Source organism: Sinocyclocheilus rhinocerous, unplaced genomic scaffold (genome assembly GCF_001515625.1).
Source record: "Sinocyclocheilus rhinocerous isolate Xijiao unplaced genomic scaffold, SAMN03320098_v1.1 scaffold393, whole genome shotgun sequence".
NCBI classification, from domain to species: Eukaryota; Metazoa; Chordata; class Actinopteri; order Cypriniformes; family Cyprinidae; genus Sinocyclocheilus; species Sinocyclocheilus rhinocerous.
This window is the reverse complement of record NW_015654520.1, coordinates 103,276-126,311: the sequence shown is the minus strand read 5'-3', so window position 1 is coordinate 126,311 and position 23,036 is coordinate 103,276. Positions and strand designations below refer to the sequence as shown.

The following is a 23,036-nucleotide window of genomic DNA, read 5'->3' as shown; positions in this document are numbered from 1 at the left end:
TTTGTTTTTATTAAAAAGCCTTTTTCCAAAAGGTACATCGGGAAAAAGGGGGGTCGTCTTATAATCAGGGTCGTCTTATATTCGGGCCAATACGGTACTTTTTTTTTTTTTAAACATGGAAATAAGTAATTCCCATAACTCTATATGTTTTTTCTCTGTTGTCTCCGTAATTTCACCAAAGCATTGGTAGTTTTTCATGGTCACCTTTTTTTTGTATCTCATTTACTGGCCTCCACATATTGTTGTACTTCACACAGATTCATTCGGGTGGCTCAGCTGCTCAATACTCAGTAATTAGTGATAAAATGGGCGGCCATATGCTTACGGTTGTGATTTATAACCACGATAGAAATATTTTTGCAGTTTAGTTTTATTAAATAGCCTAATCTTAGTGGACTGTGATGGAAGCTTTGAGTTTTATGTGTTACAGTAAGAAAATTCAACTTCACTGTATGATCCCTTTAATTTCAAGTGTAACTGAATATTTAAGAAGGATTATCAGCTGTGAAATGAGTGGTTTTGACCACCGAGTTTTCAGCACCCTCACAGATGGGGTTTGAAATGGTGATGGGTTGCCATGGTTACAGGAGGATGCTGTGAGTGAGATGTGACACGGTGAATGAAAGTTTGTAAAAGGACTGTGGCGTCTGGCTAGAGAGTAAAATACTGTGTCGATTCTGTCTACGGTCCTTTCTTTCACCTAATGTTTTATCATATCACCCCTGGTAGCTTGTAATCAGCACTACGACATTATCAGAACATTTCAAATTGTTTGGCTGACAAAAAACATGTTTTTTTCTCTTGTCCTCAGTGCCTGACGACCTCACACCTGAGGAGCAGAAAGAGCTGGAAAACATCCGCCGGCGAAAGCAGGAGCTGCTGGAGGACATTCAGGTAATGAAGAACTGGGGTGAATCATTCATTCATTCAACTCCAGCTCCGATATGAGCCAAATGTTTTAGCTGCATGTGTAGTGGAGGCTCTTTGTTTTTATAGTAATGTTTTTTTCTCCTTACTGAAGCATTGAATGTTTCAGAGACTGTGAGCCGCCTCTGCATCTGTCCTCCACTCAGTTTAGCGGAATATCTTCTGATCTTTTATTAAAGGTTTATTTACACATCAGAGATTTGCTGAAGCAAGCAGTGCCCTGTTAGCAACTAAATGGCTAACAGAATGACATTGAAACAGAAATTTGACGTAAACCAGATTTAGAAATTTGAAATACCAACATTATGGTATTTAAAATTCTCCCAAAAATGACGTTTATGGCAAGTTAGAGAAAACAAACACAGACTGGTGTCCCATGTTTTACTCTTACTATTTTATTTTGAAAGCATTCTGTTGAAATTCACATTCTGTATTAATGTGCCAAGTTGCTTAAATAAAAAAATAAAAAAGCATTAGTTATAATATTATTTCATCTTATCTCTCAGCTGGTATTAAAGAACTTCAGGAATCTAAAAATATATGTGACCCTGGACCACAAAACCAGTCATAAGGGTCAATTATTTTTTAAATTGATACATCTGAAAGCTGAATAAATAAGCTTTCCATTGATGTATGGTTCGTTAGGATAGGACAGTATTTGGCTGAGATACAACTATTTGAAAATCTGGAATTTGAGCTTGCAAAAAAAAAAATCAAAATATTGAGAAAATCGCCTTTAAAGGAACACTCCACTATTTTTGAAAATAAGCTCATTTTCCAACTCCCCTAGAGTTAAACAGTTGAGTTTTACCGTTTTCGAATTCATTCAGCCGATCTCCGGGTCTGGCGGTAGCACTTTTAGCTGTAGCTGTAGCATAGATCATTGAATCTGATTAGACCGTTAGCATCTCGCTCAAAAAAGACCAAAGAGTTTCTATATTTTTCCTATTTAAAACTGGACTCTTCTGTAGTTACATCGTGTACCAAGAACAACGGAAAATGAAAAGTTGTGATTTTCTAGGCCGATATGGCTAGGAACTATACTCTCATTCCGGCGTAATAATCAAGGAACTTTGCTGCAGTTAATCCAGAGAATAACAATTTTTTCTGAGACCGAGAGAAACCGAAAGATGAGTCATCATTTAAAAGCAAAAGCTTAGGGCAGCATGATATATCAACTTCCAGTATGTCCTTCAGAGTCTTAGATGCCTGTTTCCAGAAATGATTAACTTCAGGGCAATCCCAAAACATATGTCTATAGGTTCCTATAGAGTTTCCTGAGCAGAAATTACAATTGGAAGATGAAGAAAGCTTCATTAAATATCGTTTCCTAGGAGTGAGATACATCCTATGAACCATTTTACGCAGCGCCTGAAAATAGGCTAACTTCCATCAACATAACCAACGTGACCACCTGCTTGCAGGGAGCGTGCTGGGGACTATTTTCAGGCGGTCTTAGTACACTATGTAACTACAGAAGAGTCGATTTTTAAATAGGAAAAATATAGAAACTCTTTGGTCATTTTTGAGCGAGATGCTAACGGTCTAATCCGATTCAATGATCTATGCTAAGCTACAGCTAAAAGTGCTACCGCCAGACCCGGAGATCGGTTGGATGGATTTGAAAATGGTAAAACTCAACCGTTTAACTCTAGGGGAGTTGGAAAATGAGCCTATTTTCAAAAATAGTGGAGTGTTCCTTTAAAGTTGTCCAAATTAAGTCCTTAGCAGCGCATATTACTAATATATTTGATATAGTTACAATAGGAAATTCTTCATGGAACATCTATTTTTTAGGATATTAAGATATACTTAATATCCTAATGATTTTTGGCATAAAAGAAAAATCGATAATTTTGACATATACAATGTATCGTTGGCTATTGCTACAAATATACCTGTGTGACTTAAGACTGGTTTTGTGCTCCAGGGTCACATATGTTGTATAAAAGTGGTGATAATGTAGAATCTGACCAGTGAGTCACTAACTATGAACACAGTTTGTCCAAAGAGGAAATGACTCAAGGTGGGATTGTTTAGGAAAGGACACTCATACATGAGCTAAACGCTGATCACTTTCAGCTCTACTGCTATGACACAATCCTGGCATGGCACTGACCTCCAGTATACTACATACTCACTTAAAATTCCTTCAGTTTTCCATGGGATAATTTCCTGCAGCCCAATCCGTTTACATCAAGCCTACCCTACCTACCCTTTCTAAACCAAACTTCTACATGTTAAGGTCTTCTGACAGAAGTGGTTCTGTTTTCCTTTGGGAAGACGAAGGTCTGGGAAAGCAAAAACAGCTTTTTCTTTGCTAGTGTTTTTTTTAGACGTACTGTATAAACAGACAAGAACAAACACTTGAGCGAATTTCACCGGGCAGTTGGTGGTTAAACAGAAAAAATGAATACGAGGAGGGAAAACTCTTCATTGTGTGACCTCAGAATGAAGTTCTTAGCAATGCATATTACTAATCAAAAAATTAAGTTTTAATATATTTACAGTAGGAAATTTACAAAATATCTTAATGGAATATACTTAATATCCTAATGATTTTTGGCATAAAAGAAAAATCGATAATTTTGACATATACAATGTATCGTTGGCTATTGCTACAAATATACCTGTGTGACTTAAGACTGGTTTTGTGCTCCAGGGTCACATATGTTGTATAAAAGTGGTGATAATGTAGAATCTGACCAGTGAGTCACTAACTATGAACACAGTTTGTCCAAAGAGGAAATGACTCAAGGTGGGATTGTTTAGGAAAGGACACTCATACATGAGCTAAACGCTGATCACTTTCAGCTCTACTGCTATGACACAATCCTGGCATGGCACTGACCTCCAGTATACTACATACTCACTTAAAATTCCTTCAGTTTTCCATGGGATAATTTCCTGCAGCCCAATCCGTTTACATCAAGCCTACCCTACCTACCCTTTCTAAACCAAACTTCTACATGTTAAGGTCTTCTGACAGAAGTGGTTCTGTTTTCCTTTGGGAAGACGAAGGTCTGGGAAAGCAAAAACAGCTTTTTCTTTGCTAGTGTTTTTTTTAGACGTACTGTATAAACAGACAAGAACAAACACTTGAGCGAATTTCACCGGGCAGTTGGTGGTTAAACAGAAAAAATGAATACGAGGAGGGAAAACTCTTCATTGTGTGACCTCAGGACCAGTCTGGCTCCAGACCGCCACTAAACTCTTGGGCCTGTATCCTAACTCCATTAATCTATGGTAAAATAATCAAATTTTGATGTCTCTAGTCTTTACTCTGGGGCCATTCTCCAGTTGTCCTCCTTTAATGGCATTTATCTCAAACAGAGCAGTCTAGCGCAAACGATTCATCTGCTGGAATGAGATTTGAGCTGTTAATGTCAGGCCTCGGTGAGGTGGGACAGGACACAGTGCTCTCTTCTAGTAGACCTTTACACAGTGTTACACAGATAAGTGTAAGTTTCAACAATAAGGTAGGAGAAGTCTACTTTGATTGGCTGATTGTGTTGCTTCATGCTGAATTTCGCTTTCGGCGAAGACAGAAAAAGTACCTTTTCAGGACACGGTGTTTCAGGATTACTGTAATTGGGTTTGTTTCACTCACGGCACAACTCCAAACACAATGTGCATGTCTTTTTGTTTCATTTCTCATCTTTATCGACCACTGTAGTGTGGCGTTATTATCTCTGGAGTCTCGTTTGATTTGAACCATCTCATGTCCTCTCACCACAGCGTCTGAAAGATGAGATCGCCGAAGTGACCAGTGAGATCGAGAACCTGGGTTCCACAGAGGAGAGGTGAGTGGGCGACCCCTGACAGACTACTCGTACGCACTTGATTTCCACTGATGCGGCCACTTTGAGAGTCATGCGTGAGGTCAATCTGACTAGATTTCATATGTATATCCCACATTTCTGCCACAATACCATGGTGTAGTTAGTGTTACTACAGTAAATCCATGGAAAAGCCTTCTAATAGGATTGTTCAGGCACAGTGTTTCTTGTGTTTGTTAGTGCTGTTGAGATCGTCAGCGCCTATTCATCTGGCTTTGAACTAAATCACCAAGACATTTGTGTTCTTCGCTGAATTCAAGCGCTTCTCGCCGGATCTCACAGCGCTGGTCGCGAGTAAACACATCTGCTGTTGAGCCGAGCTGATAATTGAAAAATATATTGTGATAATTATCGTTATCGGTTTATTGTTTATTATTGTTGTGTTAGAATCAGCAAAATGCTTATTGCAGAATAATTTTGACTTTAAACTTGTAAGTAGCATTTGATCGGTTCTACACCTTTTAAATGCACCATCAGTAGAAACATTAGTTTAGCCAAAGTCTCTTTAAGACAAGTCATGTCACTCGGCGGCCATCTTTGAAACGCCTCTCGGGCATGCAAGTGCAACTCCTATCTCTTTGAATGGGGAAACATCAAATTCTACAAAACTGTTCACTAAGCTTGCGATTAAATTTAATATTTGAAATCACCAAAGAAATCTGATATCAACTGTGTCATAAATGTTGTTTATTTTGCTCAAATAGTGTTATAAAAAGCTTATTATTCAGGCTAGATCAGCCAGTGCGCATGCGCAGTCCTAAGCGCACATCTCAGAGCGTTGACTGTTTCTATAGCAGCCGGGACTTCTAAAGGCAGCTGCAGTGACGCGCTGACTTTACCGATTAGCGATTGGCTCCTTCATTCAGAAGGCGGGGCTTCCTGCGATTGAGCAGCCATATTGAGCGTTGCATTTTTCCCCATTCAAAACTATACAAGTGACACGTCTTGGGTATCCTATAGTCTTTGGTTTAGCCTAATATCTGTCAACCGGTCTTTGTGCTAAATTCTCTGCTCTGCTCTCAGGGCTCTACAGTGCGACCATTTCATTCCTGAAAACTACTGCGTGCGACTATGAAATAATATTTAGGAGCACCTGATGCCATTACAAAGGTAAAAACAAAATTCCCTGTAAATCACTTTAAGGAGTCAAATATCACCTCGTAATGGGAAGGTACATTTTTTTATCAGAATTTTTGATTACTGATTAGAAGGTGCTCCTCAATTTTTGACTGTGCTCCTAAATTTTTTTAATTAGGAGCACAAGCGCTCCTAAAAAGAAAAGTAAGCGTAGAGCCCTGGCTCTGTAAATCTCAGCTGCATCCGTCTTTGATTACCCTTTTATACTGACTCTAAGCATTAGACTCTTCATTTTTAAGGAACGTTGACTCAAACTGGACTAAATGTGTTATTCTAGTTCACTGGGCAGCACCTAGTCACATGGTTGCATCTGTGAAAGAATTCTTTTTTTTTCCCCTCTTTGTCTCATCTTGGATTTCATTCCCTCCGCTTCCTTGTTTTCTCTTCTGCTTCAGTCTGGGTGTGGCTGCTGAAAAAGTCAGGAAATCGAGAGCACTGCTCTGTAAGACAGCAGATGAGATGGTATCTCGGAGCACTTCGGCTCCTCTGGTAGGGAGGGGGTCTGCAGTGCTTTGTTCCATGAGTGCACTGTCACCAGATCACTGGGAAAGGGTGTAGAGAGGACAAGATCGCCATCAGCCCCATGAGGGATATCACATCCTCCGCTTGTAGAGGTTAAATGGCAAGGTTTTGAAAAATGGTGCAGTGCTGAATGATCTCACATCCACTTTGTCTCGAATAACTCTTGTGCAAGAGACTGAACTATGAATTTGGATCCACAGATCATTTTAAGGCATAAGACCAATTTGCTTATCCTCATTGCATGTAAAAGAGCAGCCAATACGTTATTCAAAATCTCTCCTTTTGTGTTCCATTAATTAAAGTAAGTCATTCAGGTTTTGAACTGTTCTTTAAAGGGATAGTTCACCCAAAAATGAAAATTCTGTCATTCACTCATCGTCATGTCGTTCCAAACCCGTAAGACTTCTGTTTATCTTTGAAACACAAATGAAGATATTTTTAATGAAACCCGAGCGATTTCTGTCCCTTCACTGAAAGTCAATTACACCAAAACGTTCAAGCTTCAAAAAGTTCATAAGGACATTGTAAAAGTAATCCATGTGAATCAAGCAGTTTAATCCAAATCTTTTGAAGAGAGAAGCATTTTTATATATATAATATTTAATAATAATTTAGGTTTTCAATCACTTAGAAATGTTTATGGTCACACTTTATTTTAAGGTCCAATTATTGCTATTAACAAACCATTAATTACACATTTTGCCTCAATAAACTCCTAATTTGCTGCTTATTAATCGTTAGTAAGGTAGTTGTTAAGTTTAGGTATTGGGTAGGATTAGGGATGTAGAATATGGTCATGCAGAATATGTTCGTTATATGTACTACTAAACAGCCAATATGTTAATAATAGGTATGCTAATAAGCAACTAGTTAATAGTGAGAATTGGTCGCTATACTAAAGTGTTACCGTATTTATAAACGCACATACACAGAGCACATAAATATATGGTAAACATAAGATGAACGAAAGTCTTATGGGTCTGAAACAACATGAGTTTGGGTTATTTTTTTATGAACTATCTCTTTAAGCTTCAGTAAGTGTGGTAAATAAGTTGCTCCAATAAGTGTGCTGTAAGTTGCTTTGGATGAAAGTGTCTGCTAAATGTTATTTACTACTTGCTCTCATATTCGAATTGTTCAACAGGGATGACTTCAATATCCAAGTCCTTCACGCTTTTGTGGAGCTGCACGAGTTCACAGATTTGAACCTGGTTCAGGCTCTCAGGTAAAACTGACTGTAGAAGCAGCTGTTGTTTGAAATATTTAATATATTTGAAAACATACTAGTATATGACTTCTGTAATTACTGTATAAAAAATAAGTACACTGACATTTCATTATAAATATAACTATATGTCTTTTTCCAGAAGATTCTTGTGTAGTTTAGTCTCATTGGTTAGGGGATTGATCCTGACGCACACACTCCTACGCATCTCACTTTGAATGTCCTGGTGTAGTACATGTTTTAAATATCATTGTGATGTTTGTCTCCACACAGGCAGTTTCTCTGGAGTTTCAGACTTCCTGGTGAGGCCCAGAAGATCGACAGAATGATGGAGGCGTTTGCCCAGCGCTACTGCCAATGCAACCCCGGCGTCTTCCAGTCCACAGGTGGGTCTATTTCCATTTGAGTCTGTGTTTAGCGTTCAAACATGCATTCATAGCATTTCTAAGAAGCACGAGCTCTGTTTTTCCCAGTAATGCTCACAAATTGAGAGTTTGAAGTATTGAATTGGACATATGCATTCTTCTCTAAATAAATGCCATTTACCAGTAGCCAACATAAAGCAAATTCAGGCAAATGGCATCAGAAATTGTATTGTGTGTAAATACTTGTAATGTTTTGAAATCCCTCACGCATATATTTACAACCGAGTTCTCTCATTGGTCTCTTTGCTGTAGAGGTATAGACACTTCTCCATTCTGGATGTTCATGTCATGATCGCCCTCAGTAACTTCACAATCATACTACTCATTAGCATTCATGCGAGTTACAGTACGAGCATGAAATATTTAAATAGCTTCATATTCAGGCTAGTGTGTCTCAGTGCTGGAAAATGCTATGATCAGATGCTGAATGTCAGTGTGACAGTGTCATGTGTTTTTTTTTTTATGCAGACACATGCTACATTTTGTCCTTCGCCATCATCATGTTAAACACCAGCCTTCACAACCCAAACGTTAAGGACAAGCCCACAGTAGAGCGCTTCATCTCCATGAACAGAGGCATTAATGATGGAGGAGACCTGCCAGAAGAGCTGCTCAGGGTTGGTCTCTCACTTTTTTTCCCCACATATTTATATTGTTGTTTTTATTATTGTTGTAGTATTTCTCCAAGTGGCGTACATTTCATGTGTCCCCAATTTATTCTACATCTGGCTGTCTAGGACCAGAAATGAGGAACCCTGCCCTAGATCTAGGGTTATAATATGATCAGATTGTATCCTAAATTTCATAGGTTACATTAAAAATAAGTCATATAAATAAATATATTTTTTAAAAGGCTGAGCTTCTGCCTGTCTCTTTGAAAGAGTATGCTTCTTGGTTGGAATATAATGTGTTTTCAAACATGTTTATGAATTTTCCAGCATGACAATTGAAAAATTATTATAGAAATGTAGTCACTGATTATGTTAATGAATAATGTGCAAAATAAGGTTAGAAATGGTAAGTAGGCCATGGTTGCACCCACTTTCTTGAGGACTTTGCCCAACCATTCTGAATGAATAACTTGCATGCACTTCATGGTATTTTGCTTTGACAGAATCTATATGAGAGCATCAAGAACGAGCCCTTCAAAATCCCTGAGGATGACGGCAATGACTTGACGCACACTTTCTTCAACCCAGACAGAGAGGGCTGGCTGCTCAAACTGGGTGAGTGGGACTACTTGAGTCAAAATATGTATTCATTTTTGTGATGATCGTGCAACTCAACTCTCAGATATATTTACCTTTGAATAAGAGATGTCCTGCTCAAACACATGGACTGAGTGTGAGATTTACACACATGTACACACACTTCCCGAAAGCCCATTTTATGATCTTCACAACACATCCATGCATCAGATTATACAGTAGCACATCTTTCCCTCTTCTCTCACGCTGGATCAATATCTCCTCTCACATCATATGAAGGTAATGACTCTTCGTGATCACAATGAATCAGCTGCTTGAGGCTGAACGCATCCTTTTAGAATTAGACATAATTCAGTTGGATGTTAGAAATCAGAGTCCTGTCTTGAAAGGTGCAAGAGAAACCGCTCCTTCAGATGGGCAGCCTGTATATGTAATGTTTTAGAAATCTATTCATAACCTAATAACCTGATCTATTCATAATCGTAATACCCTAGTTACCCTTTGGCAATCTGCAGTTTTTGGTTATAACACAAGGTTGTTATTTTAATGAATTATGCTCATTAAAGGTGTATCCGTGAATACTGATAAACACACATATGAGTGCACCTTCTATATTTATGCATAACTAGAAAAATGTGTTATTCATGTATCAAAATTTCCCAAGGAGCTGGATTTTATTAATTGATGTGACTTTTCCAGGTCTAGGAATCACACTTTTATAATTCTTTAAAGCCTCCTGGTTGAGAACCACAGCTTTAGAGCATTATAGAGACTTCATAGAAAGCATAAATTCACGTCATGCAAGCGAATGATTTATGACGGGGATCTTCATCGAGGTATCACAGAGAGCCTGCCAATGGTTGTTTGAAATGACAATACACATATGCAACAAAAATGTAATTTTTAACTTCAAAAGTTGGTCACCAAAGTTGACTACCATATTGTAATTAATTAAGATAACATAATTTACACAAATATGATTCATGCATATACATCAGTGATAATCATTTTAATAGCTTTGCCGTATTCGCATCAAAACAAAGGAAATTCATTAGTATTTTACTATAGCATATGATTATAGACCATGCTTAAAATGGACTGAAAAAGGTTAAAGACCCCTGAAAACAAAACTGCACCCAGAGACATTTTCCCTCTTCGTTGATATGGACAGGAAAGCTGTGTTAAATTGTGTGAATTATTATTTGTACTTGTATCCCCTGTTTTATTTTGGAACGGTCCTCCGTAATTCACAATAACAAGAAATGCACAAGTTCTTCCTTTGATCAGAGAAGGCAGCGTGTGGGGAGTACGATTTCCTATTTAATTTAATTTTTTTGTTTCCTTTTCTTCCTCGTTTGTTTGTTTGTTCCCATGATTTTGGCTGTTGTCTTTCCCTCAGGAGGTATGTACACCTGTTCTTCCCAAGCAATCGCTCATCTCTCCGCTCTCAGGTGCTTTTGGTGATCAGCCTTGCTTCCTGTCCCCTCTTTCTGTTATTAGCCACCATAGGTTTATTTATTTATTTTTTCCCATGGGGTTTGTCTTTCTCTGAGTTTACTCTAGTTATTACATGTTCCTTCATTTGTTTGTCTGGTCACTCGTTTTATTCATTGAATCAACGATTTTTGTCCTTGTCTCAGCGTGGTGGTGGGTGCTTGGTTTTTGATTTTGTGACCAGCACCTGATTATTACATGTTCCTTCATTTGTTTGTCTGGTCACTCGTTTTATTCATTGAATCAACGATTTTTGTCCTTGTCTCAGCGTGGTGGTGGGTGCTTGGTTTTTGATTTTGTGACCAGCGTATTGAAGAGCACCTCTCTCTGTTTGCTGTGGTATTCGAAACGTTCTCTCTGTGTCATTTCCACTTTGGGAGCTGCAGTATTTTCTGCTTCCTCTCAGTCTGAACAGAGCCCAACAAACACTGATGAAAACCGCAACAAAAGCAGACTAAAGGCATAGTTCACCCAAAAATGGAAATTCTGTCATCGTTTCCTCACCCTCATGTTGTCCCAAACTCATATGATTTTCTCCTGAGGAATACAGCATCTGTCCCCATTCAGATTCATGTAGAGTTGGGCGATATACTGGTAGACACAATAAACTGGTGTAAATTTGTCAACATTAGAGGTTTTGGATTATCGTCTCTTTTGCGGTCAGGCTAACATTTTAACCTTTGAAACCAATTAAAGATTTAACATTTGCCTGAAATTTTGAGCCATACCAATTTAAGCATTCAAGTGGTTTTAAACCGTCCAACTACGAAAGAGAATCACGTCTATCAGTTTAGTATATTAGATCCGTGCATTAGGTCTTAAAGTGACAGCAGCCTAACACACCTGCTACTGTCTGTGTAATTATAATTAAAGGTGACATAACACACACAGTTTCACCCAATCTCATGTTAATCTTGAGTACCTATAAAGTAGTACTGCAGTCTTCATATCTTCAAAAAGTCTTTAGTTTTATCATATTTATAAAAGAAAGATACAGCTTTACGATTCTCTCCGGAAACAGCCGAGCTCCTGGAGGAGCGCCGTGGGCGGAGCTAAAGATTGATGAGCAGTTCTGACTCATGACTTTTATAGCTGGGACCGCTCCATCTTTCAGTATCAAACGATGTGCAAATCCAGCGTCGAACTGGGCCTTGTTTATAAAACGTTCGTCAACAAACACACTTGTGAAACTCCGTTGCTGCACCCGGAAAAACAAACTGCATCCACTTTTTACATAACGCTGGGTTCTTTAGGAAGCTGAACAAAGTTATCTTTCCCTTACAAACAAAAACACACTTCTTTGGAGACATTCCTCCTGAGCGAGTCCCGTGCAGCGCTGCCGCCGGATGAAGAGCATTGATGGGCGCGATCTCGCTCTTGCTCTGGTCGATGCGTTCGCGGGCGCGTTCTTCCGGGAGAAATGCCCATATAAAGAGTTTCACACTCGTTTACGTCATTAAGAGCCATGATCGAAAAAAAACTCTCCGAAACTTGTACGAACCCGGAAGTAAGATTTTTGGCACAGAAATACTCCGTCATACGTCCAAATTGTTTTTTGAAACTTTGTCCATGCTTAGCATGAGAATCAAACTCTTTAACAGTGTAAACAACTCTGAATGCATGAAACAGCATTGTACACCCCCCCCAAACAACAAAAGACAAAGAGAAATTCACTCACTGCTCTTGACTGAATACATTTTGTAGATTTAATAAGAATTAATGTATATTTAAGTAATGTAGAAAAGACTATGCTTTAAAAAAAACATTTGATTACTTTATTCCTTTTCTGTTGTATTTCTTATTTTTGATAGATGGACCTGAAAAAGATAGACTAGACTAGAATTAGTTTTCTTTTTTTAGTTCATATTTTCTTACTGACAATAATGTCTTCAGTAAGCTTTTACTTACATTATGGTTACAGATATGGTTTAGGATAACTGGGCCACATTTAGACTAGTATTCGTTTTTGCAGTGAGGTGTCGAGTATTGTGAAATAACCTTATTTTAGGCAAAAATTATTATTTTGGTACCGTATTGGCCCGAATATAAGACGACCCTGATTAAAATCATAAAAGTAAATATATATATATATATATATATATATATCATAAAATAAAATAGTTCATATCGTGATATAAGAATGTGGTCATATTGCCCACTCCTATTCATATGGAAAAGAGCAGCTTGGACATTCTTCTAAACATGCTCTTTTGTGTTTTATTGAAGAAGAACTCATATGGGTTTGGAACAAAATGATGACAGATTTTTTTTTTTTCTCTGTGAACTGTTCCTTTTAAAATGATATTCAGTCATATAACTGTTAATGATTGAATGTACAAGATGTGGTGTTTGATCTGATTAGACTGAGTCAGAAAACTGCATCTGGACCAAAGACTGCTGTTCTTCATGCTGTATGTAAATTATAGGGGTGTGTGTGTGTGTGTGTGTGTGTAATGCTGGACTGCACCGCTGAGGAAAGTGTGTGTGTATTTGGTCAGATCGGACTCACCACTAGGATGCTGGGTGAGGGTGGGTTTCATGAATCAGACATCACTGAATCCAAAATAAAACCATATCTGAAGTGTTCTGATTCACTTACAAGTCAAGAATATGAGATTAGCACATACATTAGCATACGTATAATAAAAACTTCTAAAAGGAATTTAAAGATTGAGCCTTTTTGTTGTCACGTCAGACATCTGAACGCCCATCCATCACCCAGCCCTGTGTCAGTCAGCCTTCTCTGCAGCCCAGCACGGCCTCTTCACGTCCCCCTCCACAAATCTCCTCCCTCTGAGAGGCATTTCTGGACGGGGTTTCTGCTGTACGACCGCAACTGGGAGTGATCATTAATCCCAGCCGATAACTCAATCAGCTTGCTCAGAAACTTCTCACCTGCTGTAGTGCTCTGATTCGTGTTTGTTTTGTTTGTCGCTTATGCCAAGATTCAAATACAATAGCAGTCTGTAGTGCAGGAGGATAATTTCCTGTTTAGCAGAAATGCTTGAAATGCTTTCGGGTGGTTGACATGCCCTGCTTGTGTGCAGTGCTGTGTTACATAGAAAACTAATTTAAACAAGATTAGGCCTGTCACGATCATGCTTTTTTTTTTTTTCTGACAATTTTTTTGTTTTACATAAAAACATGTAATTAAATATACCCATTTGATTTTCTTTACTGCTGTGAAAATAATATTTTAAAAGTTGAAATATTTCTTTTTTTTGTTCATCTTTAATCTTGGTTCGATTTAAATTCACACTGAAGCTCAGCAAACCTGAATAATATAATATAATATAATTATTAATATAATATAATATAATTATTAATATAATCGAATATAAAAATACAGTAAAATAGGCAATATTATGAAATATTTTTACAACTTAAATCACTGTTCTCTATTTTGATATATTTTAAAATGTAATTTATTCCTGTGTTTTCAGTCTGCTCCAGTCTTCAGTGTCCCATGATCCTTCAGAAATCACTATATGCTGATTTGTTGCTCAGTTATTATTGATTATTATTGCTGCTAATTTATACATTAAATTGTAATATTTCACAATAATAATGTTTTTTATTTATTTATTTTTTAAATCAAGTAAATGCAGTCTTGTTGAGCATGAGACTTCTTTTAAAACCATTAAAAAAATCTTAATTATTCCAAAGTTTTGACTTGTAATATAATATAACACAATATAATAATTGAACCTACAAGCCTTTATTTTGTATGAAGAACTTAAGAAGTGTCTTCGTACTTTAAAGCGTAAAGAGTTTTATTATTTTCATAAATAAATAAATCAATAAAACTCTAAGGACCGAGAATGTGTAGCATGATGTGGATGTTAAGTAACAGTAAAACTGGAGTGTTTTTATATTAGTATCATAATTAGATAATGATAAATGACAGGCCTAAACAACATGTTGCTACTTATTTTATAATCATTATGCATGCATTCAATTCATGAATTCAAAGGAAATTCTGAACAGCTGGAAATAGAGTTTGCCCCATGTATAAATATTTATTGATTTAATGATTTTTTTTAAAGATGTCTACAGATACGCTCTGCTTCAACTACCCTGATACACAGTTAAAAGTGTTTTTGGTTGCACTATACAGTTTATTCAGTTTGATGGCATCTCCTTTGCCACTGTGATCAGGTTTCCCTGCAGAGGAAACGAGGGTGGCACAGGTCAGAGGTCATTCTCGGATCACCGAGCACTGTGTTTACCTTGCAGTCCCTATAGAGAGAGGGACATGGGGAAATGTCCTAAGAATGTGAGCTTAACCGGTGCTGCACTGACCTGCCGTCAGAGTTTGTCACAGCAGTTTACGAACACAATTGTGTCTGTTAGTTAATTGAGAGGTTAATAGTAATAGGGAGACGATTGAGGAGAAGACAAGTTTAGGAAATGACAACCTCTCTGTATGTCTGGATAGCAAACATCAGCTGGTTATAGAGAATATAGCTCCGTTTAAACACATTTTACCTTTGGCTGGTCTTTTAGGAGGTAAACAGAATTTTTCAGTGGGGTTAAGAGGAATGGCAGCTATCGGGTGATGTCTGATAGCTGTGAAGGTTGATTCATGAGTGCGGCTGGTTTGAGCATGGTGTGCTGCTGGTAAGGAATGCTGTGCTTGGGCCTTATTGGACATGGAGTCGCTGTAGAAGAGCTCTCATTGTCTGTTCATCTGTCTGTCTGCTCTTCTGCTGCTCAAAAGTCTTCAGCTGCACGGATCTGTGACGTCTGCCAGCTCACTGCACTGAAAACTAACATTCATCTTTTGTTCCTCAGGAGGACGCGTCAAAACCTGGAAAAGACGGTGGTTCATTCTCACAGATAACTGCCTTTACTACTTTGAGTACACTACTGTAAGTACTGAAGAAACATCTTTTGGGCCATGTCTAACAGTAACATATACATGCTATGCATTTCTCACTTCTCATCTAATTTAAAATGATAATTTATGCGAATTGAACTAAAATAGTGGCATTACTGTAAGTTGAAAAGTTAAAAAATAAAAATGTATTATTAGTCTGTAGTGTTTTCATGTAAATTACCCTTTGACACTTTTCCATTAACAGCTTGATTTTCAGTCAAATGTGCTTATAAGTAGTAAACATTTGTTGATTTTGAATTGATTTGTATGTGGCCTGCTATAAATTGTAACATTAAAACGCCTTTTTATCTGCTTTTTTCTTTATAGAATTTTTTAATTAGTTGTGTGTATTAAAAATTGTGCAGACTGTACATCATAATGGAGGCAAATGCTTCTCAGTCACTGAAAAGAGTAAGGCCTCATTTGAAACCAATCGTTATAACTTTGATACAAGTTAGAGGATGGCAACAGTGCTAATGAAGCACTCGTCAAGAACGTTTTCAAGATGGTGCTTATGACAGAGTCAGTTAGGAATTTAGTTTAGATATAATTCACACATTCTTTATCATGTGGTCCACGGTGAATTGTGATAAATGGAAACCCATTTGGCTCTTTTCATGTAGGATAAAGAACCAAGAGGCATCATCCCCCTGGAAAACCTCAGCATCCGTGAAGTGGAGGACAAGAAGCCGGTAAAACATCCTTCTCAGCAATTTTTAAACTGCAGAGACAGGAACTTTTCCTGATTATCTAGGCACAGTTTACACCGTGTCTCCCCCTAGTGGTCAGATATGTGATTGTCTGCCCGTGTTTGCTTCTCAGAATTGCTTTGAGCTCTTCATCCCTGACAATAAAGACCAGGTGATCAAGGCATGTAAGACCGAGGCGGACGGACGGGTCGTTGAAGGAAACCACACTTTCTACCGCATCTCTGCTCCCACCGTCGAGGAGAAGGATGAATGGATGAACAGCATTAAGTGAGTGTTACTCATCTAAATACAGATATGTGTTTGATTAAAGGGATATTCTGGTTTAAATGCAGCTTATTTGTGGTATTTTTTTCACTAGTTTTATGTCTCTCATATGACTCCACACTCTCACTTTCTTCTTACACAAGTCAATATTTAATGTAAATTTAAGTTGTGATATTTATATTTCGGAGTGTCTATTTACACAAAGTGCAGATAGCCCACCTTGTCGGCAGACCAATGTCTGGTTGGGATAGACAGCATTACAAATGTTAAACAACAATAGCAGTGGCATAGGACAAAAGGCCCGATTGACCATATTTCTGTCATGACAACTCTCGGAGGGATTGGCATGGTAATGTACATGACAATGTTAATGTATTTGGTCTTGGTGGAATAGATCTGCTACGCTGCTGCTGCGGCAGAGCAAGTACCGAGACTTGCTACTGCCAATACATCCACAACATGCTGCTGTGAGCATGTAAGAAATACTGCTGCTGCACATATAACATGCATGAAATAACCCCCATATAGCGTACATGAATCACCTCGTAGCAGATCTATACAGGTGGAGCTGGGGAAGGTGGAGGATTTCTGAAAACTGCCACAGCAAACTAAAGCCAGGTATTTGAATATTGAGGAGTAAGCTCATTGGCTACCGATACAGGAGAGAACCAATCGGCTGCCAAGTGACAATGATGTCGCCAGGTCAGATTGAGTTAGACCTATCGGACTGCGCCATCTAGAGTTTCATGCCAGAACACTGTATTTCAGATCGGGAAGGCATTTATTTTCAATAAAAATGGAGGAAACATTCAAAAAGTGGAAATAAATGCCTCATGGTTATTTAATAATAAAGGTAGGGCTTTATTGTCCCAATAAGGCAGAATCCATTTAATAATTAAAAAAAATGATAATTTACACTCAATATGTTATTGCATACTGTTTTATAATGTACTACAATACTGAGGTGCAAATATCTGCAATTTTTTGCGCTAAGTTGCCTATAAATAGCATCTAACTACTATTTACATTTATTGCAAAGAAAATACTGCGATCTTTACATAGTGCAAATAAAATCATTATTTGCACTTAGTGCCTTTGTTTTTTTCTCTTTTTTTGGAAAATGACTGTCTGATTTATAGAGCTCTTTATACAGCACAGGTTGCTTCAAAGTAATAAAGAGGAAAATAACAGTCTTTTAATGTTGCAAAATTCAGTTATGAAACAAATTGAATTTCAGCTGTAGAGCAGCTCTACAGAAGACAATAGTGTCGGTATTCAGCTCAAGTTATTCAGTTCAGTGTTGATTAAATGTAATTCAATTACAGTGTCAATATAGTAAAGTTCATCAAATAGGAAATGAGTTCAGTTGAGCTATAAAGCACCTCTACAGAAGACAATGGTGTCATTATTCAGCTCAATTCAGATCAAATTTTTTTCTCATCTAATAGTGTAATTTAAAATTAATAATATTACTATATATTAAGTGTTATTTAACCCTAACTGAACAAGCTTTAGCTTTAACATTAGAAGAGAGGAAGTTCTCATAATGTTCTTCCTCTTTGTCTCCAGGGCGGCCATCAGTAGAGATCCTTTCTACGAGATGCTGGCAGCGAGGAAGAAGAAGGTCTCCTCTATGAAGAGACACTAGAGCTGCTCAGGACGCTGGTGTTACAGATTCAGGGCTACTGGAACGGCTCCCTCTCGTGGAGACAACTGAGCTGTGCAAAGAGAAAAACAACCCCAGCTTCAGAAAGAAACCAGACCGGATCAGCGAGGTCAAACCTTGCTAGACTTGGCACCTCTTTTTAAACGTCTTCTTGCTCAGCTCAAGTGCTTGTGTGTGTGTGTGTGTGTTGGAAGGAAGTCAGTAGGCTTTTTGCTTGCTGCTGCTTTCTCGAAACCCCCAAAGAGAACATTTTTCCTCATGCTTAACCAAAATACGCTCTTTCTGTTTCTCTCGCTCTGTCCTCTTTCTATACCTCTCGTCTCTTGCACACACGCACACTCTTGCATTATCTGAAATCAGCAGGTCTGACAGAATGTGGACAACCAAACGGAAGCTCCTACACGCATCGGAAAAGGAAGATTTCCTTCGTGCTGATGATATGTACAGGCAATTTTTTTTTTTTAAATCTTGCACAAGCGGTCTAGTCCTCAGAGGTTTATTTGTGTATTTAATTGTAAAAAAAAAACATTTTCCAAGAGACTTCTATAATTTGCAATGGAAATCCAACTTTGTAGGGAGGGTGGGAAATCACCCTAGATATGTTGGCAGATTGATTAGCCCCTAACGGTAAACGGCTCCATGGGCATTTGTTTATTTTCTCAGCAGACGCCAATGTCTTGAAATGCGACATGCTTATTTAGCATGTTGTGAGAAGCTGCTGCAGTGCTGTGAATATTGGCAGCCGGGTTTGCATTGTAACACGTAAGCAGAAAGACTGGATGGGATATCACCATTACCAGGATATCATGCATTGGTACTACCTCTCAGACAGACAGGACGGTTATTAGCATATGGTTTTTATTTTATGTGAGGTCATCGAGTGTTTGGACCTTCCAATAAAATGCTTTTAATAAAATGAATAAATGTGCCTACAAACAAATTCAAGTTCAGTGTCAGTAAAGACTGTCAATGGCAGTTCAATCAGAAGATGCTCCAGTGCCTGCTTGCGTTTCTCCAGTCATCCTTTCAGTTATTCTTCAAGCAAAATGTTCAATCTAAGCAGTATTGGTTTAATTTATCAAAGATGTACATACTTTAGTGTATAGAGAATATTGGTTTCCATTTTATAAATGTGTGTACTGTATGTAGCAGTATTGTACTAGTCGAGTGCCATTTTCTTTCTTTCTTTTTTTTTATCTTTATGTTCTGGAGGTCGATACCATTGTAGTGGTAGCCAGATCGTGCTGAAATAAAGACATTATAGCAGCTGTGGTTGTGTTTTGCGTTTTGATTTCAGAACGGCTGTTTTTATCTCGTCAGAATGAGTGGCGAAAGCTAAAAACACACAAGAGGAAAAGAAAAAGAGGAATACAGTCCATACACAATATCTGAGGAGTACCAGCAGGTGGCAGCATAACAACATTTTTGCTACTTTTCCTGCTAATTTGGAGGTAAAGATGAGGGTTTTTCAGTGAGGATCCGTATAGGATCCTATGTTTAATGTTGAAATGGGATTTAAACTATAAGCCTTAATGATCAGAAATGTTTAGTAAACCTTGGATTATGGTGTATTTTATAATAATTAAAACAGTGTTGGGGAAAGTTATTTTTAAAAGTAATGCATTACAATATTTCACTACTCCATAAAAAAGTAACTAATCGTGTTACTTAGTTACTATTTGTGACCCTGGACCACAAAACAAGTCATAAGGGTCAGTTTTTCGAAATTGAGATTTATACATCATCTGAAAGCTGAATAAAGAAGCTTTCCATATTGATGTATGGTTTGTTAGGATCGGACAATATTTGGCCGAGATACAACTATTTGAAAATCTGGAATCTGTGGGTGCAAAAAAATCTAAATATTGAGAAAATTGCCTTTAAAGTTGTCCAAATGAAGTTCTTAGCAATGCATATTACTAATCAAAAATTAAGTTTTAATATATTTACAGTAGGAAATTTACAAAATATCTTCATGGAACATGATCTTTACTTAATATCCTAATGATTTTTGGCATAAAAGAAAATTCTATAATTTTGACCCATACAATGTATTTTTGGTGATTGCTACAAATATTCCCCAGCGACTTAAAGGGATAGTTCACCCAAAAATGAAAATGTTATGTTTATCTGCTTACCCCCAGGGCATCCAAGATGTAGGCGACTTTGTTTCTTCAGTAGAACACAAACGAAGATTTTTAACACAAACCGTTGCAGTCTGTCAGTCATATAATGGAGGTGAATGGAAATCACGGCTTTGAGAGTCAAAAAAACATACACAAACAAAACCAAATTAAATCGAACTGTCCTGAGCGGCGGCACGTTTTCCTGAGCGTGTTCTCAACAGCAGGCACGTGAGGCGTCGTCTTCTTCTTACTCTATCTACAATCTCAAGTTACTCTATATACAATCTTAGGAGTGTCAATGGTCCATTTGAGAGATAGGTGGCGGTAAAGCAAGAAGAAGACGCCTCACACGCCTGCTGTTGAGAACACGCTCAGGAGGATGCGCCACCGCTCAAGACAGTTCGGACATTGCGTGAATCAGAGGTAAAAAAACGATATAAATACTGTTCAGTTTCTTGCACAGACTGATCGTTTCGTGTCTTTACACATCAATGTATCGTCACGAGCCGCAGGGTTTTATTTGGTTTTGTTTGTGTATGTTTTTTTTGGCTCTCAAAGCCGTGATTCCCATTCACTTCCATTATGTGACTGACAGACTGCAACGGTTTGAGTTAAAAATCTTCGTTTGTGTTCTACTGAAGAAACAAAGTCACCTACATCTTGGATGCCCTGGGGGTAAGCAGATAAACATAAAATTTTCATTTTTGGGTGAACTATACCTTTAAGACTGCTTTTGTGGTCCAGGGTCACATTTATGGAAAGTAATGCATTACGTTACTTTTGCGTTACTTTTTGTCACCTGGCTGGGCTTGATTATTTGTTTTTAATAACGAAAAACCCAAAAGTTATATTTTTGGCAACTGTAAAGGCCCTTTCACACCAAAAGTGAAATTAATAAGCCTCAGACTGAAGGAAGTGCCTCTGCACCTCACTCCCAATTTCTCTCAACACGGGGACAGGAGAGGAGTAATAAATGGGAGAACAAAGTAACTTGCATTACTTACTTGAAAAAGAAAAATATATATTGTTGTACATTTAAAAGTAAAAACGAATCTGATGATGTAACTCAGGTTACTTGTAATGTGTTACCTCCAACACTGCTAAACAATTTAATAAACTAATGGTCACACTTTAGTTTGGGGAGCAATTCTCACTATTAACTAAGAGTTTTTCCTCAATAAACTCCTAATTTGCTGCTTATTAACAGTAAGTTAAGTTTAGTTATGGGGTAGGATTAAAGGATCTAAAATATGGCCATGTAGAATAAGACATTAATATGTGCTAAAGTGTTACCAAACTAATGAAAGAATATATTTAATAAACTAATAATAATATATAATAGATGAAATTTAAAAATATATTTTGCAATAATGCACTTTATACGGAAGTCCATTGGGGCATTGTACCAGGTTAAATATTAAAATACATATTGTTTCAAAGTCAAGTCTTAAACATTAGATGTGTTAATATGCGACTAGTTGGGTAAAATCCCATACTAACAACGTCCGGGCAAGAATATGCTGATTTTTCATCATGTAAATTTGGAAAGGTGCACTAGCATACCAGAAAATAATGTGTAAAGAACTGTTGCGGAAAACTCCACCTGTAATTATGATGTGTGACACATAACTAAAACATTATAGTCATCTCACCACTTAAAGGAACCACTTATATTTTAAACAACACGTTTTGTATGGATAAGCACGTCTCAATTCTGATGTCTTGCCGCATCGTGTAACACTGTTTGTTGCAGATGATGAATTATTTTCATTGGTTATGCATGCCACAGATGTGTTTACAGAGAATAAATACAATCACACCGCTGCATGAGGAATAACAGCAAATGCTGGTTAGTGATACATTAACCAAAAAAGTTAAAAAGGAAAATCTACATTAGAATTGGATAAAGGGCAGCTGTAACATATTTCTTTGTCCTCTATTACTTTCTTGCTGCATCAGTCTCTAAACAATTGCAACACACTTTACAGGAAACTGTCATAAATATATACACTCTAAAAAATGCTGGGTTAAATATAACCCAGCGCTGGGTTAAAAAGGGACAAACCCAGCTATTGGGTTGTTTTGACCCAGCGGTTGGGTTGTTTTGACCCAGCGGTTGGGTTGTTTTGACCCAGCGGTTGGGTTGTTTTGACCCAGCGGTTGGGTTGTTTTGACCCAGCGGTTGGGTTGTTTTGACCCAGCGGTTGGGTTGTTTTGACCCAGCGGTTGGGTTGTTTTGACCCAGCGGTTGGGTTGTTTTGACCCAGCGGTTGGGTTGTTTTGACCCAGCGGTTGGGTTGTTTTGACCCAGCGGTTGGGTTGTTTTGACCCAGCGGTTGGGTTGTTTTGACCCAGCGGTTGGGTTGTTTTGACCCAGCGGTTGGGTTCAAAACATCCCAACCGCTGGGTCAAAACAACACAAACGCTGGGTTCAAAACAACCCAATAGCTGGGTTCAAAACATCCAAACGCTGGGTTCAAAACAACCCAACCGCTGGGTCAAAACAACCCAAACGCTGGGTTCAAAACAACCCAACCGCTGGGTCAAAACAACCCAAACGCTGGGTTCAAAACAACCCAACCGCTGGGTTCAAAACAACCCAACTGCTGGGTTA

At 37.9% G+C, this 23,036-nt stretch overlaps 1 protein-coding gene across 1 annotated transcript in view; it reads left to right on the top strand.

Annotated features, from left to right (window-relative positions):
- LOC107717468 (cytohesin-1-like) overlaps positions 1-19,565 on the top strand; it is a 55,673-nt gene extending 36,108 nt beyond the window's left edge. The window contains exons 2-11 of the mRNA XM_016524231.1: positions 812-894; positions 4,666-4,732; positions 7,518-7,650; positions 7,924-8,036; positions 8,544-8,692; positions 9,190-9,302; positions 15,570-15,648; positions 16,280-16,348; positions 16,479-16,633; positions 18,200-19,565. Of these exons, the coding sequence (XP_016379717.1) occupies positions 812-894; positions 4,666-4,732; positions 7,518-7,650; positions 7,924-8,036; positions 8,544-8,692; positions 9,190-9,302; positions 15,570-15,648; positions 16,280-16,348; positions 16,479-16,633; positions 18,200-18,278 (1,040 nt within the window). The 3' untranslated portion in view covers positions 18,279-19,565. The remainder of the gene's footprint in view (positions 1-811; positions 895-4,665; positions 4,733-7,517; positions 7,651-7,923; positions 8,037-8,543; positions 8,693-9,189; positions 9,303-15,569; positions 15,649-16,279; positions 16,349-16,478; positions 16,634-18,199) is intronic.
- Positions 19,566-23,036: the final 3,471 nt, after the last annotated feature.